The sequence below is a fragment of the Sylvia atricapilla genome, chromosome 24, assembly GCF_009819655.1.
Source record: "Sylvia atricapilla isolate bSylAtr1 chromosome 24, bSylAtr1.pri, whole genome shotgun sequence".
Taxonomy (NCBI): Eukaryota; Metazoa; Chordata; class Aves; order Passeriformes; family Sylviidae; genus Sylvia; species Sylvia atricapilla.
In genome coordinates, this window is record NC_089163.1 from 6,018,466 (window position 1) to 6,036,626 (window position 18,161).

Consider the following 18,161-nt stretch of genomic DNA (forward strand, 5'->3'; position numbering starts at 1 on the left):
GTTTGAGGTGAAATTCCTGGCCCCTGCTTTTGTTCCCGAGGATATTTGTAGGACAAAGCCACGTCCTCTCCTGATCCTCCTTCCCTGACACCCCGTGCTGGGCACCTGAGCAGCGTTGGGGCTCCCATTTCCCAGCTGGCTGTTTTCTAAAAGCCCCCCAGTTTGGCTTTCTTTGTGATTGAGAAACCCAAAGGCCTCATGTGACTTTGTAGATGACTTCACACATTCAGAGAGCAGGAAGGAAGCCGAGCCGCTCTCGCTTCGCTTTCCGTGGGGCGGCTGCAAATTCGACCTCATTAACTCCGCAGTGCTCAGAGGGACCCGAAAATGACCCCCCAAACCCACCCTGAGCCCCCCAAATGCTGCTGCTTCAACATCAAGACAGCGACTGTGGCCCTGGGGGTCTTCCACATGGTGAGTGCTGGGCCTGGGAGGGGGACAGGGACAGGAAAACAGAGGTGGAAGCTCTCCAGGAGGCGCACTGTTGTTGTTCACGGGGTTCCCTGACACTGGAATGTTCTCTGTTCCCAAGAGGAAAACCCAGTGAGTTAAGAGGGATGAACAAAAGGTGGTGGGGGACAGGGAGAAGTGGAATTTTCTGTACTGGGAGGGGTTTTGAACGATTTTTACCCTGGCTCTGCCAATGGGAGCTCAGAGAAATTTGCTCTGCTTCCTGTTTTCCTGCTCAGTGCAGGAGCTCCTGCCCGACTGTATCCCAAACCTGCACGGTGGGAATGGGCAGCACTGGCAGTGGGCACGTGGGAATGGGGCACTGGGGGGAATTGGGAGCTGGATGAGCAGAGAGTGATGGGCAGAGTTGCCTCCTCTGTGTCTCTTTTGGTTTCCATTGGGATCACGGCAGTGTAAAGCTCCCAGGCAGCCAGAGAAGCTGTTCAGGTCAGGGATGGCAGAGCAGCAGGGCCTGGAGGCCTCTCTCCCACGCTCCAGGCAGCACTAAGGAGCTTTAGGTGCATTCAGCCATCCTGAGGATGTGGTTTGTTGCACGGCTGGGTTATTAAAATAACCCCTGTGCTGTGCTGGGTGTGCACAGTCAGGGTTTGGGAGCCCTTGGGGGGATAACGGGACTCTCACAGGTTCCTCGGACAGCAGAGGGGAGTTGGGGACCTGCAGCCTGCAGAAATCCCATGGGGATGGCAGCTGTGGCACGGGAAGGACATTCCATGGTTCCACCACAGCTCTGGGCGTGCACAGTCAGGGGTTGGTGCCCTTGGGGTCATAATGGGGCTCTGACACGTTAGAGAGGGGCACTAGGGAGAGCTGCAGCCTGCAGAAATCCCATGGCAATGGCAGCTGTGGCATGGGAAGGACATTCCAAGGTCCCTTCTCTTCCCTGGAGCAGCAGGGGCTGTACCATCCCATTGCCCTTGGCAAACAGGGTAATTTTGGATAGGCCTTGCCTTCCTTCTTTAAGAATACCACACAATACCAACCATTTCCCCTTCCTCTTCTCCCCCTTCCCCATGGTGCAGCTGCAGCTGGGCAGGGGGAGGGACAGTGAAAAGGGGATTTATACCTTGGCTGATTGGCTCCATCAGTGCTGGGGGTTTGGATCAGGATAAATTCCTGCTGCAGGCACCAGGGATGAATCCCAGCCATGCTGGGTGAGAGCAGTGCCATCGAAGAGCTCTCAGGCTCTGTGACAATGCCTTCTCCTCCCATAAATCAGCTCTGCCTCGCTGCTGATGTCCAGAGACAGCAGGAATAAATCCTGGGCATTGTGGAGCAGACAAGGAAGGAGGGGAATGAGGAGAGGATGGGGCTGTGATCAGCAAAGCTCCACTGGGTGCGGGTATGTGACCTGCAGGTGACTTTCAAAGACAGCACTGGGGACTTTGTCCTGCTCATCAGCTCCTCCAGCCATGAACAGGCCTCAAGGTGTTTGACAGAGAGATCCAGGATCAAGAAACTTGCTGCTGTGCAGGCACAGAATTCCTTTCCTGCTGGTCCTTGACTGGAGCCGGAGAAGCCTTGGGAAGCCTTGGGAAGCACCTTGTCTGGCCTCAGCTGCACTCCAGCTCCTCTCTTTGGCAGCTCTGCAACTCAGAGAGCAGAAATTCTCCTCTGGAACCCTCCCAGCTCCTGTCCTCAGCTCTGGACATGACTCAGGTGAGCCCAGAGTGGGATTCACTGAGCTCTCACCAGGCTGGGGCTGACCCAGGGTCTCACAGAGCTTCTCTCAAAGCAGCACAGCCAAGGTGGCAGCAGGAGAAGATGAAACGTTGGGAAAGGAAACCAAATGAGAGCTCAAAGCACTCCTCACTTCACCCTCAGCTGCCACCAGAGCCACTTGGAAATTCAAGAGAGAGAAGGTGAAGCTGTGACAGGGCAGTGTTTTTGTGTAGAGCTCTTTGTGCTGAGTGTCCCCTGCTCGTGTCAGAGCCCTCAGCACCCAGAGCACCCTGACCCCAGTGTCCCCTGCTCCCCACGCCTTCAGGCTCCCCCTGCAGAAACCAAACCCCTTGGGCAGCAGAAGAGGAGCAGCCTCACACCAGGGTGACGTGCATGAAGATAAATCAGCTAGAGATCAGTCAAGCTGCAAATATTTCAGACAGAAAAAGGCACAGCACGACCTCAAGAGCAGTTTAACCCCTCTGCAGCAGGATTATCCCCAGGGAACTGGGGCTCTGTGTGCCACATTCTGCATCCAGGTCACCCCAATTTATCTCCCTTGATTTAATGACTGGATTGATCTCAGTCCTACATTATTTCAGCATATCATGGAATCACAGAATGTCCTGAGCTGGAAGGGACCCACCAGGATCATTCAGTCCAGCCCTGCTCAGACCCCACCAACCCCAGCCTGTCATCCCTGGTGTCCAAAGGCTCCTGGAGCTCTGGCAGCCTCGGGGCCGTGCCCGTTCCCTGGGGAGCCTGGGCAGTGCCCAGCACCTCTGGGGGAAGAGCCTTTCCCTGCTCTGCAGCCTGAGCCTGCCCTGGCCCAGCTCCAGCCGTTCATTTCCTGGGGATTCAAATTACTTCCACCAAGAAATGTGAAGCTCCTTTTAATGGCCTGCTCCAAAAGCTCCAGCTGTAGAAGATAAGGGAGGAAAGGCTGGAGAGGGGCTGGAACTTGAGCATCTGGAAGTGAAATCTAAACCTGCCTTTCTCCTGCTATGGCATTGCAAAGGGAAAGGGAACCGGGTATTTTTGTGTCTGAAATGAGAAGTTTTTGGTTCTGCTGGAGCTGAGGGGTGGATCTGCAGTGGGAGCAGCTGACCAAGGAGTGCAGGGCAGGCACCACATCCATCCTTCCTCTGCTTTCTTCCCCCTCTGCAAAAGGCCCCTCTGCAGGGGGCTCACGCCCTTGGATGTGTGTTCCCTGCAGGAATAAGGAAGGTTCCCCATTCCAGCGTGCCAAAGAGCTGCTGGAGAGCTGTCCTGGTGCTGGACTGGCTCTCCATGCCCAGGGAAAGGCCTGGAGCTCTCTGCCTGCTCACAGCTCAGTGCTTCTTTCTTTCTACACAAAACGGAAAATTTTAAACCATCTTTTGCCTTAAAAGTCTCTTGCACCTCTCAGGCGGGGCTGAGGTTTCCTGCCATGTTCTTATCTTGTGTGACTGCTCCTGGTCTGGGTTGTGTGGCTCATTTCCACACCAGCAACAAAACCAGGGCCTTGTTTTTCTCTGACACACACCAGAGAGGGTTCCTCTGATGCTGACCTTCACCCTCTGGATCTGCTGAGTGGGATGGGGGAATTGGGGGTTTGCTGTCCTGCTCTCACCCACTCCTCTTTCAGAAAAAAACCTGATATTTAGGGCCCAGCTCATCCATTTTGCTCAGGCCTTCTTTTAAGTGAAAGCTGAAAAAGAAATTTCTGCCCGTATTTCCCATGCTGGCAATTGAGGGGTTGGACCAAGAGCAGAAGTAAAGGAAGCAAAACCTGTTTGGGAGCTTGAACACGAAGCCTCTCAGCCACCTTGCAGTCCGGTGTGATCTCCATGTGTCTTCATTAAGAAATCCCTCCCCTCTCAAGGGGCACCAGCAGCTGTAAAGACACTTCAGATCAATGCAATTTCATCCTTGACAGGCTTCAGAGCTGCCCTGGGAGCTGAAATGCTGTTCCATTAAGCTGAACTCGTGTTAACTTTGTCGTGTCCTCGTGTAATGAGATCTGGATATTCCTCCCTTCCCTGCCAGCTCACGAGCAAATTGCAAAGTTCATTTATTTCGTCAAAAAAAGGGAAGACAGCAGAGTGACTCTTGAACAAGCTGGTGTCAGGCAGGCCCAGGGAAAACCTGACACATCCTTCCTTCTCATTCAGACGCCGGACAGAATCTGAAATCAGGAGGGCCAGGGAGGGCCAGGGGCTCACAGTGCCCCGTGCAGCCCAGCGTGCCCGGTGGGTGCTCGCCCTGGGGTGCCACAGCTCTTCTGGAAGCTGAGGCTCAGAAAGCTGATGAATTTGGTCTCAGATTACAGAAAGCTGATGACTTTGGTCTCAGGTTATTTCTAGGTCTCCTGCAGCTGACACAGAGGCAGAGGCTGTGCTCAGCTCCCGTCCCCTCCCAGCCTCACTTCTCTCCGGCCAAGGCAGAGCCTTTCCTCCCACAGCTCCTGTGCAGGGCAGCTCAGCGCCCCGGGCTGGGCCTCCTAAACCCTGCCCGGGTCCCTCTGAACACACAGAACCCTTCTGAGCACACAGCCCGGGCACAGCTGGCTCTGTGCAGTTACAGCCCCATGGTCACCCCCGGGCACAGCTGGCTCTGTGCAGCCCCATGTGCACACACGGGCAGCCGCAGGGACCCTGGGGTCACTGGTGTCACCCCGTGCCCCAGCAGGGCCAGCCCCGAGCTCAGTGCACAGGGCTGTGTCCATGGCTCTGGAATGCCCCAGGGAGGAGAGTCCAGCCCCTCTCTGGGCTCTGGGGCCATCGCTGGGCCTGGAGCAGAGCCTGGGGCTGCTCTCCCCTCCCTGCACACAGGGACACCCAGGGACAGACAGGGACAGACAGGGATGAACAGAGCAGGTGTGGCTGCCTCTGGATCCCTGGCAGTGCCCAAGGCCAGGCTGGACACTGGGACACTGGGAGGTGTCCCTGCCGTGGCACTGGGGTGGGATGGGATGAGCTTTCCAGTGCCTTCCAACCCATGGGCAAATCCCTTCCAAATGTGGGCAATGGTTTCCATGTTTCCCATGGAACACCATTCCCAATATTCCTGTGGCTGGGTTGGAGGCTGCTCTGCTCAGCTCAGCCCCCAGTGCAGGGTGGGAACCCCTTCCTGCAGAGCTCTCCCAGGATGGCAACAGGGAACAACCCAGCAAGTTCCATCCTTTCTGATTCCCTGAGTCCATGGAACTCTCCTGAGCTGGGCTCAGACATGGAATTTTCACTGCACATCACCCCTGGGGGAGTGCAGAAGTTCAGGGCCAGGACTGAGCCCACAGCTCTGGACCTCCCTCCATCTCCCAGCTCCTTAAACTCAGGACAGGATGAACTCTGGAGGCTGGGGTTTGAGGTCCTGTTGGAAAACTTGGGGAAAATCATTATGGTTCAATGTGAAAAAAGAGCATATGGAGGTTTTCCTCAAATAATAAAAGAAGGAGGGTGATGGTTTTGCCAGTGGAGTGGCACAGCTACACTTACAGGGGGATCTTTAATCTTTTTTGTGTTTCTTTTTACACTTTGGAATATTGGTATTGCATTTTCCCCAACTCTGGAGCAAAAGGCAATTTCAAAACATAAAACCAGGATAAAAACCAATGAAACAAACCTCACTGCTTCTGTCATTTCTCCATCCTCCTTCTGCTGGCAGTTAAACCCAAAGTATTAATAAACTGATAACTGTTGTCTCAGAATTCCCTGGGATTTAAACCCTTTGTGTTTGGCTCATTTGGAGACTTATCCAACCCGTGTTCCCTGGAAATAAATTCACTGCTGGGAATTCAGCCCAAGGCCCCTGAATTGTGTTTTTGGCTTTGTTCTCCAGGTCATGAGCGTCCTGCTCCTGATTGAGTATTCCCTGGAGGTGGCCAACGGGAAGGGCTTCTGCAAGGACCTGGGCAAGGATTACTACAGAATTGGTGAGTCCTGGGAGTGCAGCTGTGGGGCAGGGAGGGATCCCTCAGTCCTGCATTGCTCCCTCTGCCTTTTCCACCAAAGAATTCGGAATTCTGGGTCAAAAGCTCAGGGAGGGATTTAGGCTGGGTTTGGGTTTGCTTTAGGCTGTGTTGATGATCAATGTGGAGCCCACAGAAGTTTTTATTTCAGAAGATCAATCCAAACTCTGCAGCACCTGCGGAGTCCTTCAGCTCCCTCTGGAATCTCCTGTGGATTCCTCTGGCAATCCTGGATTCCCTGCCCTTTCCCCCAGCTGTGGATCATTCCAGCCTGATCACACACACTCCTGACTTTCTCCACATTCTGGGCACTGCCAGGGAAACACCGAAGTGTCCGAGAACTCCTCAATGGACAGAGGGGACAAATCCCACCCCACACTGATCCCACGGATGTGTGGGCTGCGGGACACTGCCACCAACACCCCTCCATGTCATGGAGCCATTCCCATGGATCTCCTGCCTCTCAGCTGGACAGACCCTCTCCACCCCTTCCTCCTCCCAGGACCCCCATTTCCAGATTTTCCCAGCCTCTGGTGTATTTTTCCAGAACATTGGTGGCTGGAAGAGGCAGCCAGGCTGTCCCATAGCTCACAATTCCTGAAGGATTGAATTCCTCCAGAAGGATCCAGCTCAGATCCTTGCAAAGATCTGGAGCTGTCTCTTGAGGTGCCATCTAAAAAAAACCCAAAAAACAAAACTTCCCAGCCCCCAACATATTGCCCAACCAGGATGTTCTGTGGGAGGTGTTTAGAAACAAGTGCAAGGGGAGAGTTTCTGTTTTTGAGTCATTTTCCGTGTAAAACCACAAGCAGAGATAACCCTGGGAGCAAAAGAAGGAACCCAGCCCCCTCCCTGAACCATCCCTGCCCACAGAGAGAAAAACACGACCCCTGGCAGCCAGGAATTGCCGTTCCCTGCTTTTCCAGAGAGGCTGTTCCTGGGCTGCAGTTCCCTGTATGTGGAGGAAAAGGAGGCTGGGTATGGATTCCTGCACATTCCAAACTCTCCTGCCCCCAGGACAGGAGACAGAAAGAGGGAAAAGCACCAAACCAGGGATAGGCACTGCCTGGTCAAGTTATAAAAGCTGGCTTCACGTTTTTCCAAGGAAAAACCACTGGGATCCCCCAGGGCTGTTTGACATCAGCACTGAAAGGTTTGGTTCATCTGACAGAATCATGGAATGTCTGGATTGGAAGGGACTTTAATCACCCAGTTCCAAGGGGAAGGGCATCATCAGTGAGCAAAAAAATGGGAATTTGGGTGAGTCCTGATGATAGGAACCCGAGCAAGGGGCAGTGCAATGGTTCCCATGTTTCCCATGGAGCAATATTTCCAAATATTCCTGTGGGGGTGTTGGAGGCTGCTCTGCTCAGCTCAGCCCCCAGTGCAGGGTGCAAACCCTTTCCTGCAGAGCATTCCCAGGAAATAACCCAGCAGGGGATAATCCAGCAGGGGATAATCCTGCAGGGAATAATCCTGCAGGCTCCAGAGCCAGGGCTGAGATCAGCACAAGGAAATGGGAGCATCCATCCCTCCCATCCATCCATCCATCCATCCATCCATCCATCCATCCATCCATCCATCCCTCCATCCATCCATCCCTCCCTCCATCCCTCCATCCATCCCTCCCATCCATCCCTCCATCCATCCCTCCCATCCATCCCTCCATCCCTCCATCCATCCATCCATCCATCCATCCATCCATCCATCCATCCATCCATCCATCCATCCATCCCTCCCTGTAAAACGTGTTCCTGATTTCAGTTTTTGATGGGAATTGAAGAACTTGATCCAAGTGTGACCTCAAGGGTTTCCTTCCTCTTTCAGGGTTCTGTTGTTTTGCTGTTTAGTGGCGGGGGGTTGGGTTGGGTTTTTCTTTTGTCGTTGTTGTTCGTTTGCCTTGGGTTTTTTGGTTTGGTTTATTTTTTTTTCTGTTGTTTTTATTTTTGTTTTTGTTTGTTGTTTGGGGAATTTTGCTTGTTTGGGGTTTTTGTTTGTTTGGATTGTTTGGTTTTGTTTCTTGGGGTTTTTTTTGTTTGTTTGTTTGCTTGGGGAGTTGTTTGTTTTTTAGGTGTTTTTTTTGTTTAGCTTTTTGTTTGTGGATTTCTGTTTGGCTTTTTGCTTGTTTGCGGATTTTTGTTTTGTTTGTCTGGGGGGATTGTGGGGTTTTTGGGGTTGTGTTTTTTTGGGTTATTGTCATTGCACCGACCCATCCCTGCTGACAGGGGAATGGAGAATGAAGAAGGAGAATGACTCTTTCCTGGGAGCAAACTGGAGGCAGCCAGCTCGTGGGAAGTTGTTTTCCCTTGGTTTTCCTTTTCTTTCCATCCCTTTGTGTTTGTGGGGTTGTGGGGGTTTTGTTTCTTTGTTGTTTTGTTTGAGGGGTTTTGATCCAGGTTCTGCTTGGAAAATCCATCTGGGCAATTAGCTGGCAATGGCCCCTTCCCAATTAATTAGGGATCCTGCCAGAGAGCTGGAGCAGGACCCATGGAGAGAGAGGCAGGAAAACATGGCTGTGCTGGACCCCAGAAAATCCTGGGATAAAGAGAGAAATCCTCTCTGGGCAAACTCCTGAGTGCTGGTGCTGGGCAAAATTCAGAGGCTTTGGGAGTTTGGGGATTAATGGGATTGGCTCCTTTAGGGAAAAGGCTTTGGGAGTTTGGGGTTTAATGGGATTGGGATTGGCTCTTCAGGGCTGGTCCCACAAAGGCAGAGTCTGGCTCCTTTGTTAAGCTCTGTTTTGGGTTCAGCTGTTCCCTGTTAATCTTTGGCTCTGTGCACCACGTCCCTGCCTCGGTTCTACTCCCCTGCTCCTCAAAGGTGGGGTTGTTGTTCTTCCTTGGAACTGTGGCTTCCCCACACCGCTGGGAGCAGAGGGAGAGCAGCTGCCTTTGGAGGGAGCTGCCCTCGTGTTCCTGGTTTTTTCCAAGAGGCAAAGCCCTTTCCCCCCTCTCCCTCAGGGTTGGCTGAGTTTGGGGGTTCTCTCTTCATTGTTCATGGAGATTTCTCCCTCCTCTGGGTCTCGATTCCCACATCCTGGGGAGGAGCAGCTCCTGCACTGGGGCTGTAACAGGTTATGAGGAAAAACTCTCCTTGCTTCACACCATCGCAGCCCTCCTCGCCTGGGGCAGGGCAGGTGGATAATTTGGACCATTCCCTGTGTCCCACCCCTCCAGATGACTCCATTCCCCCTCAGGATCAGCTTTTTTGGCTTCCTGGGGGGTTGCAGCCTCCCCAGACGGTTTTTCCCCCAAGCCTGAGGAAGGAAGAGGCTCCTTGTGCTGTGGGGAGGAAATGCTGGGCAGAGCTGCTTTCCACGCTGAAGGTTTCCGATCATCTGCAAACTCATTTCTGGAGGAGATTTAAAGAGAAGACAGTAGGGGAATTGAAAATCCATTTTGTATCAATTGAAATGAATTAAATTGCATTTAAATGAACTCTGTCAGCAGAGGGAGGATGGGAGGGGTGGCACTGCTGCTGCCATGGTGGAGGGGTTAAAATTTTAATTAAGAAATTTATTTCTTAATTTAAATCTTACCTGAGAGATTCTGAAGATCCTTCAGCATTTCACTGCTGGTTCCCTTATCTGCCTTTCAGTCTCTAGATAATTTCCAGCTCATCGCTATCAGCCAAAAGCCCTCTGGGTTTTTTTAATGCCTCATTTTGTAGCCTTAGGGATATTTAACATTTCAGGCCTTGGTTCCCTCACAGCCTGCATGGCCTGGTGGATACAGGGACTTCAACGAGAGATGAAAAATGGTGTAGAAAGGGAAAATAGGGTTAATTCCAGCTGCAGGGCATTAATTCCTCCACAGACACAATTCTTTGTGCCAGGTTGAACTCTCCCTTAGGGTTTGGTGGAGTTGGGACATCTTTTGGTGATGTGGTGATTCCTCTCATCATTTTTATCCTTTTCAGCTGATGTCACCACCAGTTTCCTGCTGATCCTCATGCTGTTTATCATCAGCTTCCACCTCTTGCTTGGGGTGCTCAAGGTACGTTCCCCAGGAATGACATTCAGGGTTTGGATGGTGCCCACTGGAATGATGGTCAAAAAAAGCAGGAAAACCTGCCAGAATCACACAAGGGAAAAAAGGTAGATAAAAATCACAGAATCAGAGAATCACACAGGGGGAAAAAAGGAGATAAAAAAATCCCAGAATCATACAGAAAAAAGGTAAATAAAAATCCCAGAATCCCAAAATCAACAGGAAAAAAAGGCAAATAAAAATGTCTTCTGGTCCCAGAGGGGGAGAGGGACCAGTCTGAAGCTTCAGGTTCTTATGAAAAGTTTCAAACACCCAGATTTACCAAATCTGGGCAACGTTTCCCTCTGGGCTATGTTTGGTGTTGAATGAAGGAGATTTTATGATTTTAAAGGTTTTCTTGCCTCATTTCCTTGCTCTGTTGCAAGTCAGGTCCTGTGAGAGAACTGTCACTGCCTTCTTGCACTGGAGACTCATTTCCCAGTTCAGGAGGAGGAATGACCAGGCCTTGGGGTGGAAACCTCAGGAATCTGATGGTGGCAGAGGTTTAAGTATTAAATACCACCCAAATAACCCAGTTCTCCCTCTGCAGAGGTGAATTTTAGGGACAGCTAATGGTGACAGCTCTGATGGGAAATGCCAGTGTCACAGAGTGAGAATTCAGGAATTTTCCAAAGGGGTGAAAAAATCAGCCTTGATGCCCTGTTTTCCCTGGATCAGCTGTCACTGAAATCAGAAATCCCAGGGGAGTTAATCCTTGAAGCACGAGCTAAGCCCTTCCAGGTGGAAATAACCAGCACTGCTTCTCCTCCTCAGATGAGGGAGCGGCTCCTGATCCCCTTCCTGGCCCTGCAAGTCATCGACTTCCTCCTCAGCCTCCTGACCATGTTCAGCTCCTACATCCAGGTGCCAGTGATCATCTCGGTGTCCTCGCTGGGCCACACGGTGGGTGACAGCTGTGACAGCTCCTGCTCCGGGGCAGGACACCTTTCGCCTTTTGGGATGGAGCATCCCGCCTTGGGGTGCTTCACAGTGGAGTCATTTAGGCCGGAATGAAGGATCTTGACCCCGGGCAGTGCTTTGTCATGGAATCCTCTAGGCTGAAAACACCTTTAGGGTCCTGGGAGGTTGGGATAAAGGATGGTTACCCTGGGCTGTGGTTCCACATGGAATCATTCAGGTCAGAATGAAGGATCATTACCTGGGGCTGGGGTTCTTCATGGAATCATTTAGGGTGGAAAAGACCTTTAGGATCCTGGAAGCTTGGACTAAAGGATCATTACCTGGGGCTGGGGTTTGTCATGGAATCCTTTAGGATAGAAAAGACTTTCATGATCCTGAATCCAGATATGAGGTGGTTTCTGCAGGCTGGAGATAGGATGCAGTCCTTGGAGGCTGAAGGAAACCAGTGGCAGCTGGGATATTTATTCACTCCTGCCTTGGAGTGCTGATTTCCTCCTGGCTTTGAGGGAGGTGCTCTGGAGGGGTTTGCTGGAGATGAGCTGGGATTGTCACTGCTCCAGCCAGAGGCGTCTGTGGAGCTCGGATGGAGCCCCACAAGTGGTTTGCTCTTTGGGCCAGCAGAAGGGAAGGTTTGGGTTGGATTTAAGGGAATTTAGGGACTTAGACTCGAGGCGAACCAACCCCAGGCTCTGTGTGAAGTGTGAATAATCTGCAGAAGTGACCCAATGCTGTGACTGTAACCCAATTCCTGTCCCCCTCAGCAGGGCCACTCCAAGATTCCCCTGCTGGCGCTGCAGCTGCTGGATTTCTGCCTGAGCATCCTCACCCTGTGCAGCTCCTACATGGAGGTGCCCACCTACCTCAGCCTCAAGCCTGTGGACAGCGGGGTAGGTCTGGACCCAGCTCTGCTCATTTTCCACACTGGGAACTCCTATAAAGTCCCATTCCATGGCTGTGCAGCTTCTCTGAGCCCTTTGGAACATCCAGAACTGCTCAGGCTGACAACAAAGAGGGGTTTCTGTGTTCTCCCCAGTGCTGCTCCTGACTGACAGCTCCTGTGTTCCTCATAAACACACCTGGTTTCTCCCTGTAGGATTCTGATGGATGCAAATTGCAGAGGAAAGTGATTCAGGTGGGGATTCCATGCCTGCATGGAAAATGCCTCAAATCCTCCAATTTCATCTTTATTAAACAGTCATGTTTAATAAGCCCCACCCCAGTGTTGTTATGAATAGATGGAATCACCACATTGCTGGGCAATGGATGGGGACACTGATTTAAGGTCCTGGGATCATGGTCCCAAGTTTCTGTCTCCAGAGAAAGAGCAGGAAAACCTCAGGCTGGTGGCAAGAGTGGAAATTAAAATTTTCAAAGTTCTCATTTAAACAGGGCTTTGCCCAAGGAGTGGAAACAGCAGGAGGAAAACAATATCCCTGTGATCCTGCTGCCAGTGGGAATCCTCTGTGTGTTGTTCTGCCTGAACCTTGACCCCTCCCCGTGGGTGCCCCTGGCTCAGGGAACGAGTGTCTGGGGCTGAGACCTTCTCCTTTCCCCCAGGGCCCCCTGCCAGCCCTGGAGAAGCTGCCAGCAGAGGAATATGCCAAAGTGATGATCACCTTCACCGTTGCCTTCGTGGCTGTGCTGTTCCTCAAGGTAAGAGGCTCTGGACTGAGGCTCCCCCAGGAAAATTCGGCTTTAATTCTCTCCCAAATCGGCCTTTGTTGGGCTCTCCTCGGGCACAGTGGGAGCTGTGCCTCCGTCTGGTTTATCCAAATCTCTGCCTTCCCTCTTCTGTGTGAGTCACAAAGCAAAACCCCTCTTACGTCCCCAAATCATCACTGCCCATTCCTCTTTAGAAGGAGAAAAAGGTTGAAAACAAACACAGCAAAGTCCTCTGCTGCAATGTGCCCAAATAAACGAGATTATTGAGATTATCTGAGATTATTTATCCAAATATCTCCTTGTACACTTCTGTGTGAGTTACAAAGATAAATCCCTCTTATGTCCCCAAATCATCACTGCCCGTTCCTCTCTAGAAGGAGAGAAAGGTTGCAAACAAACCCAAATAAACGAGATTATTGAGCAGCAGCTGAGATCTTTCATTGTGAGTGGCTGTGCCCACTCTGATGGGAACAGGGGTTCTCCACCCTGATACTCCAAAAATTCATTAAAACCAGGAGCTAAACCCTGCTGGTGCCTCAGGAAGCTCCACTGGAGAGGGGTTTTTATTCTTTTATTGCCTCAGTGGCTCAGAGAACTGATTTTTCACCTTCAGCCCCACGAAGAAAACCAGATTCTTCCAGGTACTTGGGCAGCAAGTGCTGCTTGTGAGTTGGGAACCATTTTATATTCTGAGCCTTCCAGGTGGGCCAGATAAGCCAGTGAGGAGTGGAGAGTTTTGTGTGGATGCACTTCAGGCATGGCTTTAAAATCTTTTAATATGTACATGGAATGTGCAGCAGGAGCAAAGATAACCCTGAGCCCCAGCTGGCAGGAATCTCCCTGACCTGGCAAATGGATTAATTAGAATTTTCCACAGCTTTACCCACAAAATGCAGGATTTGCAATGGGTTTTTGTGCTGGGGTTGTAAGAGGAGGGATGGGGTGGGATAATATAACCCCCAGGACTCCCCAAAATGCCATCAGGACTCCCATCCTTTAATCCCAGGGCTAATCCCTCTCCTCTTCCATGGGTAAAATCCCATGGAATTCTCTCCCTGCAGCCTCCCAGCTCAGGGCAGTGTGGGGCTGGGTCTGCACTTCCTGTGTTCAAAATTCCATGCAAGAAACATTCCAAGGGCAGTGTGGGGCTGGGTCTTTGTTGTCTGTAGGGCCCTGACAGGGTCAGTTCCAAATTCTTTGGAAAAAATATTCCCAGGGCAGGGTGATGCTGCCTTGGCACCTGTAATTCCCCGTGCTGGTCTCTGCATCATGAGAGATCCTAAATCCACAGAGAGACCCTAAACCTTTCATTTCTTCTCATCCCTGAACACCTTCCACTGTCCCAGGGTGCTCCAGCCTGGCCTTGGACACTTCCAGGGATGGGAGGTGGGCAAATATTCCAATAATCTTTTTGCACTTTGGAATCATAAAGTCCTCCAGCACCACAGGAAGAAGAAAGCAGAAATTAAGGGGAATAAAACATCCCTTATGATTCTGATTTATTTCAAAACCAAAATTGGGGAGTGCATTCCTTGTTGTATGATTTTAATTTATTTCAAAATCAAAACTGGGGAATGCATTCCTTTGTTGTATGATTTTGGTGGATTTTAGAACCAACATCAGGGAATGCAGTCCTTTTCTATGTTCTTTATTTCAAAACCAAAATCAGGGAGTGCATTCCCTTGCTGTGTGATTTTGATTTATGTTTTAGGTTTACTGGGTTTATTTCATGGATGAGTGGAGGTTTTTACCCAGTTTCTGTGACAGCTCCAGGTTTGCTCTCTGGATGAAGAGGCTTTGGAAGCAGGAAGGGTTTTGCAATATTCCCAAAAGATGCTCGAAGTTTGGATTCACCTCCGATCTCTGGGATGCTGGGATTGATTTTTACAGCTCAGATGTTTCGTCCCTCTTTTTCTCTTTGCCTTGGCCTGGTGTCAACACAAACAGCCCTCATTGTCCTGGGAGTGCTCAGCTGCACAGCCCAGGTTTGGGATCTGTGGCTCCCTGTGTTCCCTGAAAATCCCAGTGTGTTCCCGAGCCCATTCCCAGGCCAACACAAACACCAGTCACACGACTCTGCCGTGCTGCTCTGAGCAGGAAAATATTGATTTACCAGGGCCAGTGCCACAGACCCCGCTTATTTCCCTGGGCCACAACCCCTCAATCAGCCCTTTTTCCTCAGAAAAGCCCCGTTCATTGCACGGAGGAGTCCACGGGCTGCCAGGAGGTGCTGCCAGGGAGGTGCGAAAATGGGATTTTGCTGAATGAAGGGATTTTGGGGGCAGTCCTTGGATCGCTGTGGTGCCTTTCCTGAGGCATCCCGAATTTGTAACCTGCTCTGAAAAATGAGACCAGAGCCACGATTTCCTTCCCTACCTCGGGATATTGTGATCTCAGAGGGGTGCAGTGTTGTGGTTCATGGATTTTATGTTTAATCACTTTATCTTTACTGGATTTCCGGTCCCACCTCAGTGTTTTGGATTCAAGGAATCCAGACTTTACAAGCTGCTCTGAAAAATGACATCAAGGCCACCATTTCTTTTCCTACCTCAGGATATTCTGATCTCAGAGGTCTCAATGTTGTGTTTCAATGGGTTTTATGTTTAATCATTTTATATTTCCTGGATTTTTGACCCCAGTCCCATCCCAGCATTGCTCTGAATTCATGGAATCCAGACTTTATAACCTATAATAATACAAAAAATACCTGTAAAAAATAACAAAAATTACCTCAAAACCACCATTTCCTTTCCTAGTCAGGATATTGTGCTCCAAGAGCTCTCAGTGTTGTGTTTATTGGGGTTTATGTTTAATCACTTTATATTTGCTGGGTTATCGATCCCAGTCCTGTTCTGAATCCATGGAACCATCATATCCCTAGGGAAGGACGGAGACCCGGATTTGGGATCACGGTCCCAAACTTCTCCCTCCAGAGAAAAGAGCAGGAAAATCCCAAGCTGGTGGCAAGAATGGAAATGCCATGGAAAATTGCTCTTTTCCTTCCCTTTTCCCTCTTTTCCAGGCCTACATGTTCAAGTGTGTCCTGAGTTGCTTTAAGTACATCAAAGCCAGCAGGAGGGAGGAGGTGAAAGTGGAGCCACACGTAGTGGAAAAGGTGAGGAAAAGTGAATTTACTCCTGAAAGTGGATACAAAACAGAGGAAAAGGTGAGGAAAAATGAATTTATTCCTGGAAGTGGAGCCACAAGAAGTGGAAAAGGGGCATAAAAGTGAATTTACTCCTGAAAATGGACTCAAAAGCAGTTGGAAAGGTGAGGAAAAGTGGATTTATTCTGTCGTCAGGAATCCTGTAGACTGGTGATCTTTATCTCTGCTTTTTTGGGATCTAGGAGAATTTCCAACTCTTCAAATCCCCAGAAGCAAGTGCTAATAGTCATTTTTTAATTACAAAATATCCATTTAATTTTACCTCTGCATAAAATATTTAAAGTCAATGTGCAAGGAAAGTGAAACTCAGGCATGGCAGATAAATGGGAATGAATCCCATGTGATCCCTGATCCAGGAATTTGGGGTTCATTCCAGCTGGACTTTGGCTTCCATAGCTAAGAGTGTTTAAAATCAGCTTTTTCTTCACCTTTCTGTCTGAGTGTTCGGGAATTTCAGTGTTGAGAGGATGGATGGGCAGGAAAGAGGGGGATAGGGAATGCTGAGGATAGGGAATGCTGAGGGATGGAGAATGCTGAGGGGTGGGGAATGCTGAGGGGATGGAGGAGATGGGGAATGCTGAGGACAGGGAATGCTGAGGAATAGGGAATGCTGAGGAATAGGGAATGCTGAGGACAGGGAATGCTGAGGACAGGGAATGCTGAGGAGATGGAATGCTGAGGGATGGTTTTTATCTTGGCACCTCTGCTGAGCCCTGCTGTGCCAGTAGTGGTGCCCCAGCTGTGCTCCTCTGCAAAATTCCTCATCTTTCTTTGGGAATGGGGCAGGGGTTTGGCCCATTCGGGGTCCCTGGGCCATTTCTTGTCCCGGGAAGGGGTGGCCCTGGCACAGGGCGGATCCTGGCCCTGGCTGTGCTGGATTCCTGCCCTCGGTGCCCAGACCCCACCGGGGTCAGTGTCCGTGCTCTGGGGCGGGCAGGGGAGCCCTCCAGGATGGAATCCCCGCCATCCCATAACCTCTGGTCCCTTCCAGGCCGCGCTGCCGTCCTATGAGGAAGCTCTGGAATTGCCTTCCAAGGACTGTCCCCCTCCCTACGGGACGGTGTGAGCGCAGCCTGGGGACGTGACCCACCCAGAGCTCCAGGGCTCACTCCGGGGCAGCCCCAGCTTCTCCCAGCCCCACCCTGCCGGGAACTGCTCTGGAAGCTCCATTTCCCACTCTGGCTCCGGCTGCCATCCCTGCACTCTGGGGTTTGGCTGCTGTGGGTGCAGGGCTGGCCTGAGCCCGGTGCCACCGCCGGCGACTGTCCCCTGGCGCAGCAGGGACACCTTCAGCGCGTGGGATTGAGGGATGAACGGGGAAGGGATTTTCTCTGGGATAACCCAGCCCTGCAGCTCCATCAGCCAGAATTCCTACAGAAAAGGGATCGGCCAAAAAAATTGCAGCTCTCACTCTGTCTGCTTGTGATGATTGACAGCGACCCAGAATATCCAGCCTTGCTCTGCCATTTCATACCTGAGTGGGTGCATTTTCTGTGCTTTTATGTGACTTGGAAGATGAGTTTCAATTAAAATAAAAATGTTAATGTCTTCCAAACTGTGAGTCTGATTTCTGAGGGTGTCTGATTGCTGAGTGAAGGAAGAAATAATTTGATTTCTGAAACATTAGCGAGCAAAAAATGGTGCTTTGACCTTGGCCTGATCTTTCCTCATGTTTGTGCTGCTTGCAAAGGAAAAGCTGATATTTCTATTTCAATTTCCTCACAAAATCTGCCTCTCTGCCTTATCAGCAGTGATAAGGATCTGTGGCCTGCTCACCAGTGACGGCACAGCTCAGGCCCTGCAGATGTCACTGATGGCACTGCTGATGTCCCTGGAATTCCACACCTGCTCCCCTTTCGGGATCATTTCCTGCTCTTTTCAAACATCACAGTGTGAAAAAAGTGGGGTTTTCTCAGTCTTAAATAAAGTCTCCATTCCAGCCTCATGCAGAGCTTGGATCACAGCCCGGGGGGCTGCTCTGCTCTGAGCCAGCCTCAATGGAATATTTAACAGCAAACTTCAATGGAATATTTGCAGAGGATGAATAAGAAATGTGGTACTGTCCCTGCTCTTTTCACTGGATGTGCATTTCTGTAATGGAGATGAAGAGGATGATGTTGGTGGTATATTTTCCTGATGATTGTCCCATCAAGGGGGGAATAACTCCATTTTTCTGTGTTCTGTCTCCTTGTTCTGGGCACCAGGATGCTCCACAGCAGACCTGGAGTCTGGAAGGGTGCCCCAAATGACATCTCAGTGGCTCCAGTGCTTCTAAACATGCTCAGAAATCACCCCCAAAAGCACA

The 18,161-nt window shown here is 50.8% G+C and overlaps 1 protein-coding gene across 7 annotated transcripts; it reads left to right on the forward strand.

The window, feature by feature from the left end:
- The first annotated feature begins 208 nt into the window (after nt 1-208).
- On the forward strand, nt 209-17,411 carry LAPTM5 (lysosomal protein transmembrane 5). 7 transcript variants are annotated; one of them, XM_066335497.1, is made up of 10 exons: nt 229-414; nt 1,943-2,127; nt 5,950-6,043; nt 9,998-10,074; nt 10,882-11,010; nt 11,790-11,915; nt 12,122-12,160; nt 12,586-12,681; nt 15,713-15,805; nt 16,848-17,411. In XM_066335497.1, the coding sequence occupies exons 1-10, from the start codon at nt 360-362 to the stop codon at nt 16,920-16,922; spliced, it is 969 nt and encodes a 322-aa protein (XP_066191594.1). In that variant the 5' UTR covers nt 229-359; the 3' UTR covers nt 16,923-17,411. The 7 variants fall into 7 exon arrangements, with proteins under 7 accessions (XP_066191596.1, XP_066191597.1, XP_066191592.1 ...); XM_066335495.1 differs by lacking the exon at nt 16,848-17,411 and having other exon boundaries at nt 223-414; nt 15,713-16,390; XM_066335496.1 differs by lacking the exon at nt 16,848-17,411 and having other exon boundaries at nt 231-414; nt 11,793-11,915; nt 15,713-16,347.
- The last annotated feature ends 750 nt before the right edge of the window (nt 17,412-18,161 follow it).

Coding starts and splice junctions, on each gene's coding strand:
- LAPTM5 (XM_066335495.1), top strand. CDS start 360: ATGCTGCTGCTTCAACATCAAGACAGCGACTGTGGCCCTGGGGGTCTT. Junction 415..1,942: donor CCCTGGGGGTCTTCCACATG/GTGAGTGCTGGG, acceptor GCTGCTGTGCAG/GCACAGAATTCCTTTCCTGC. Junction 11,011..11,789: donor TGTCCTCGCTGGGCCACACG/GTGGGTGACAGC, acceptor TGTCCCCCTCAG/CAGGGCCACTCCAAGATTCC.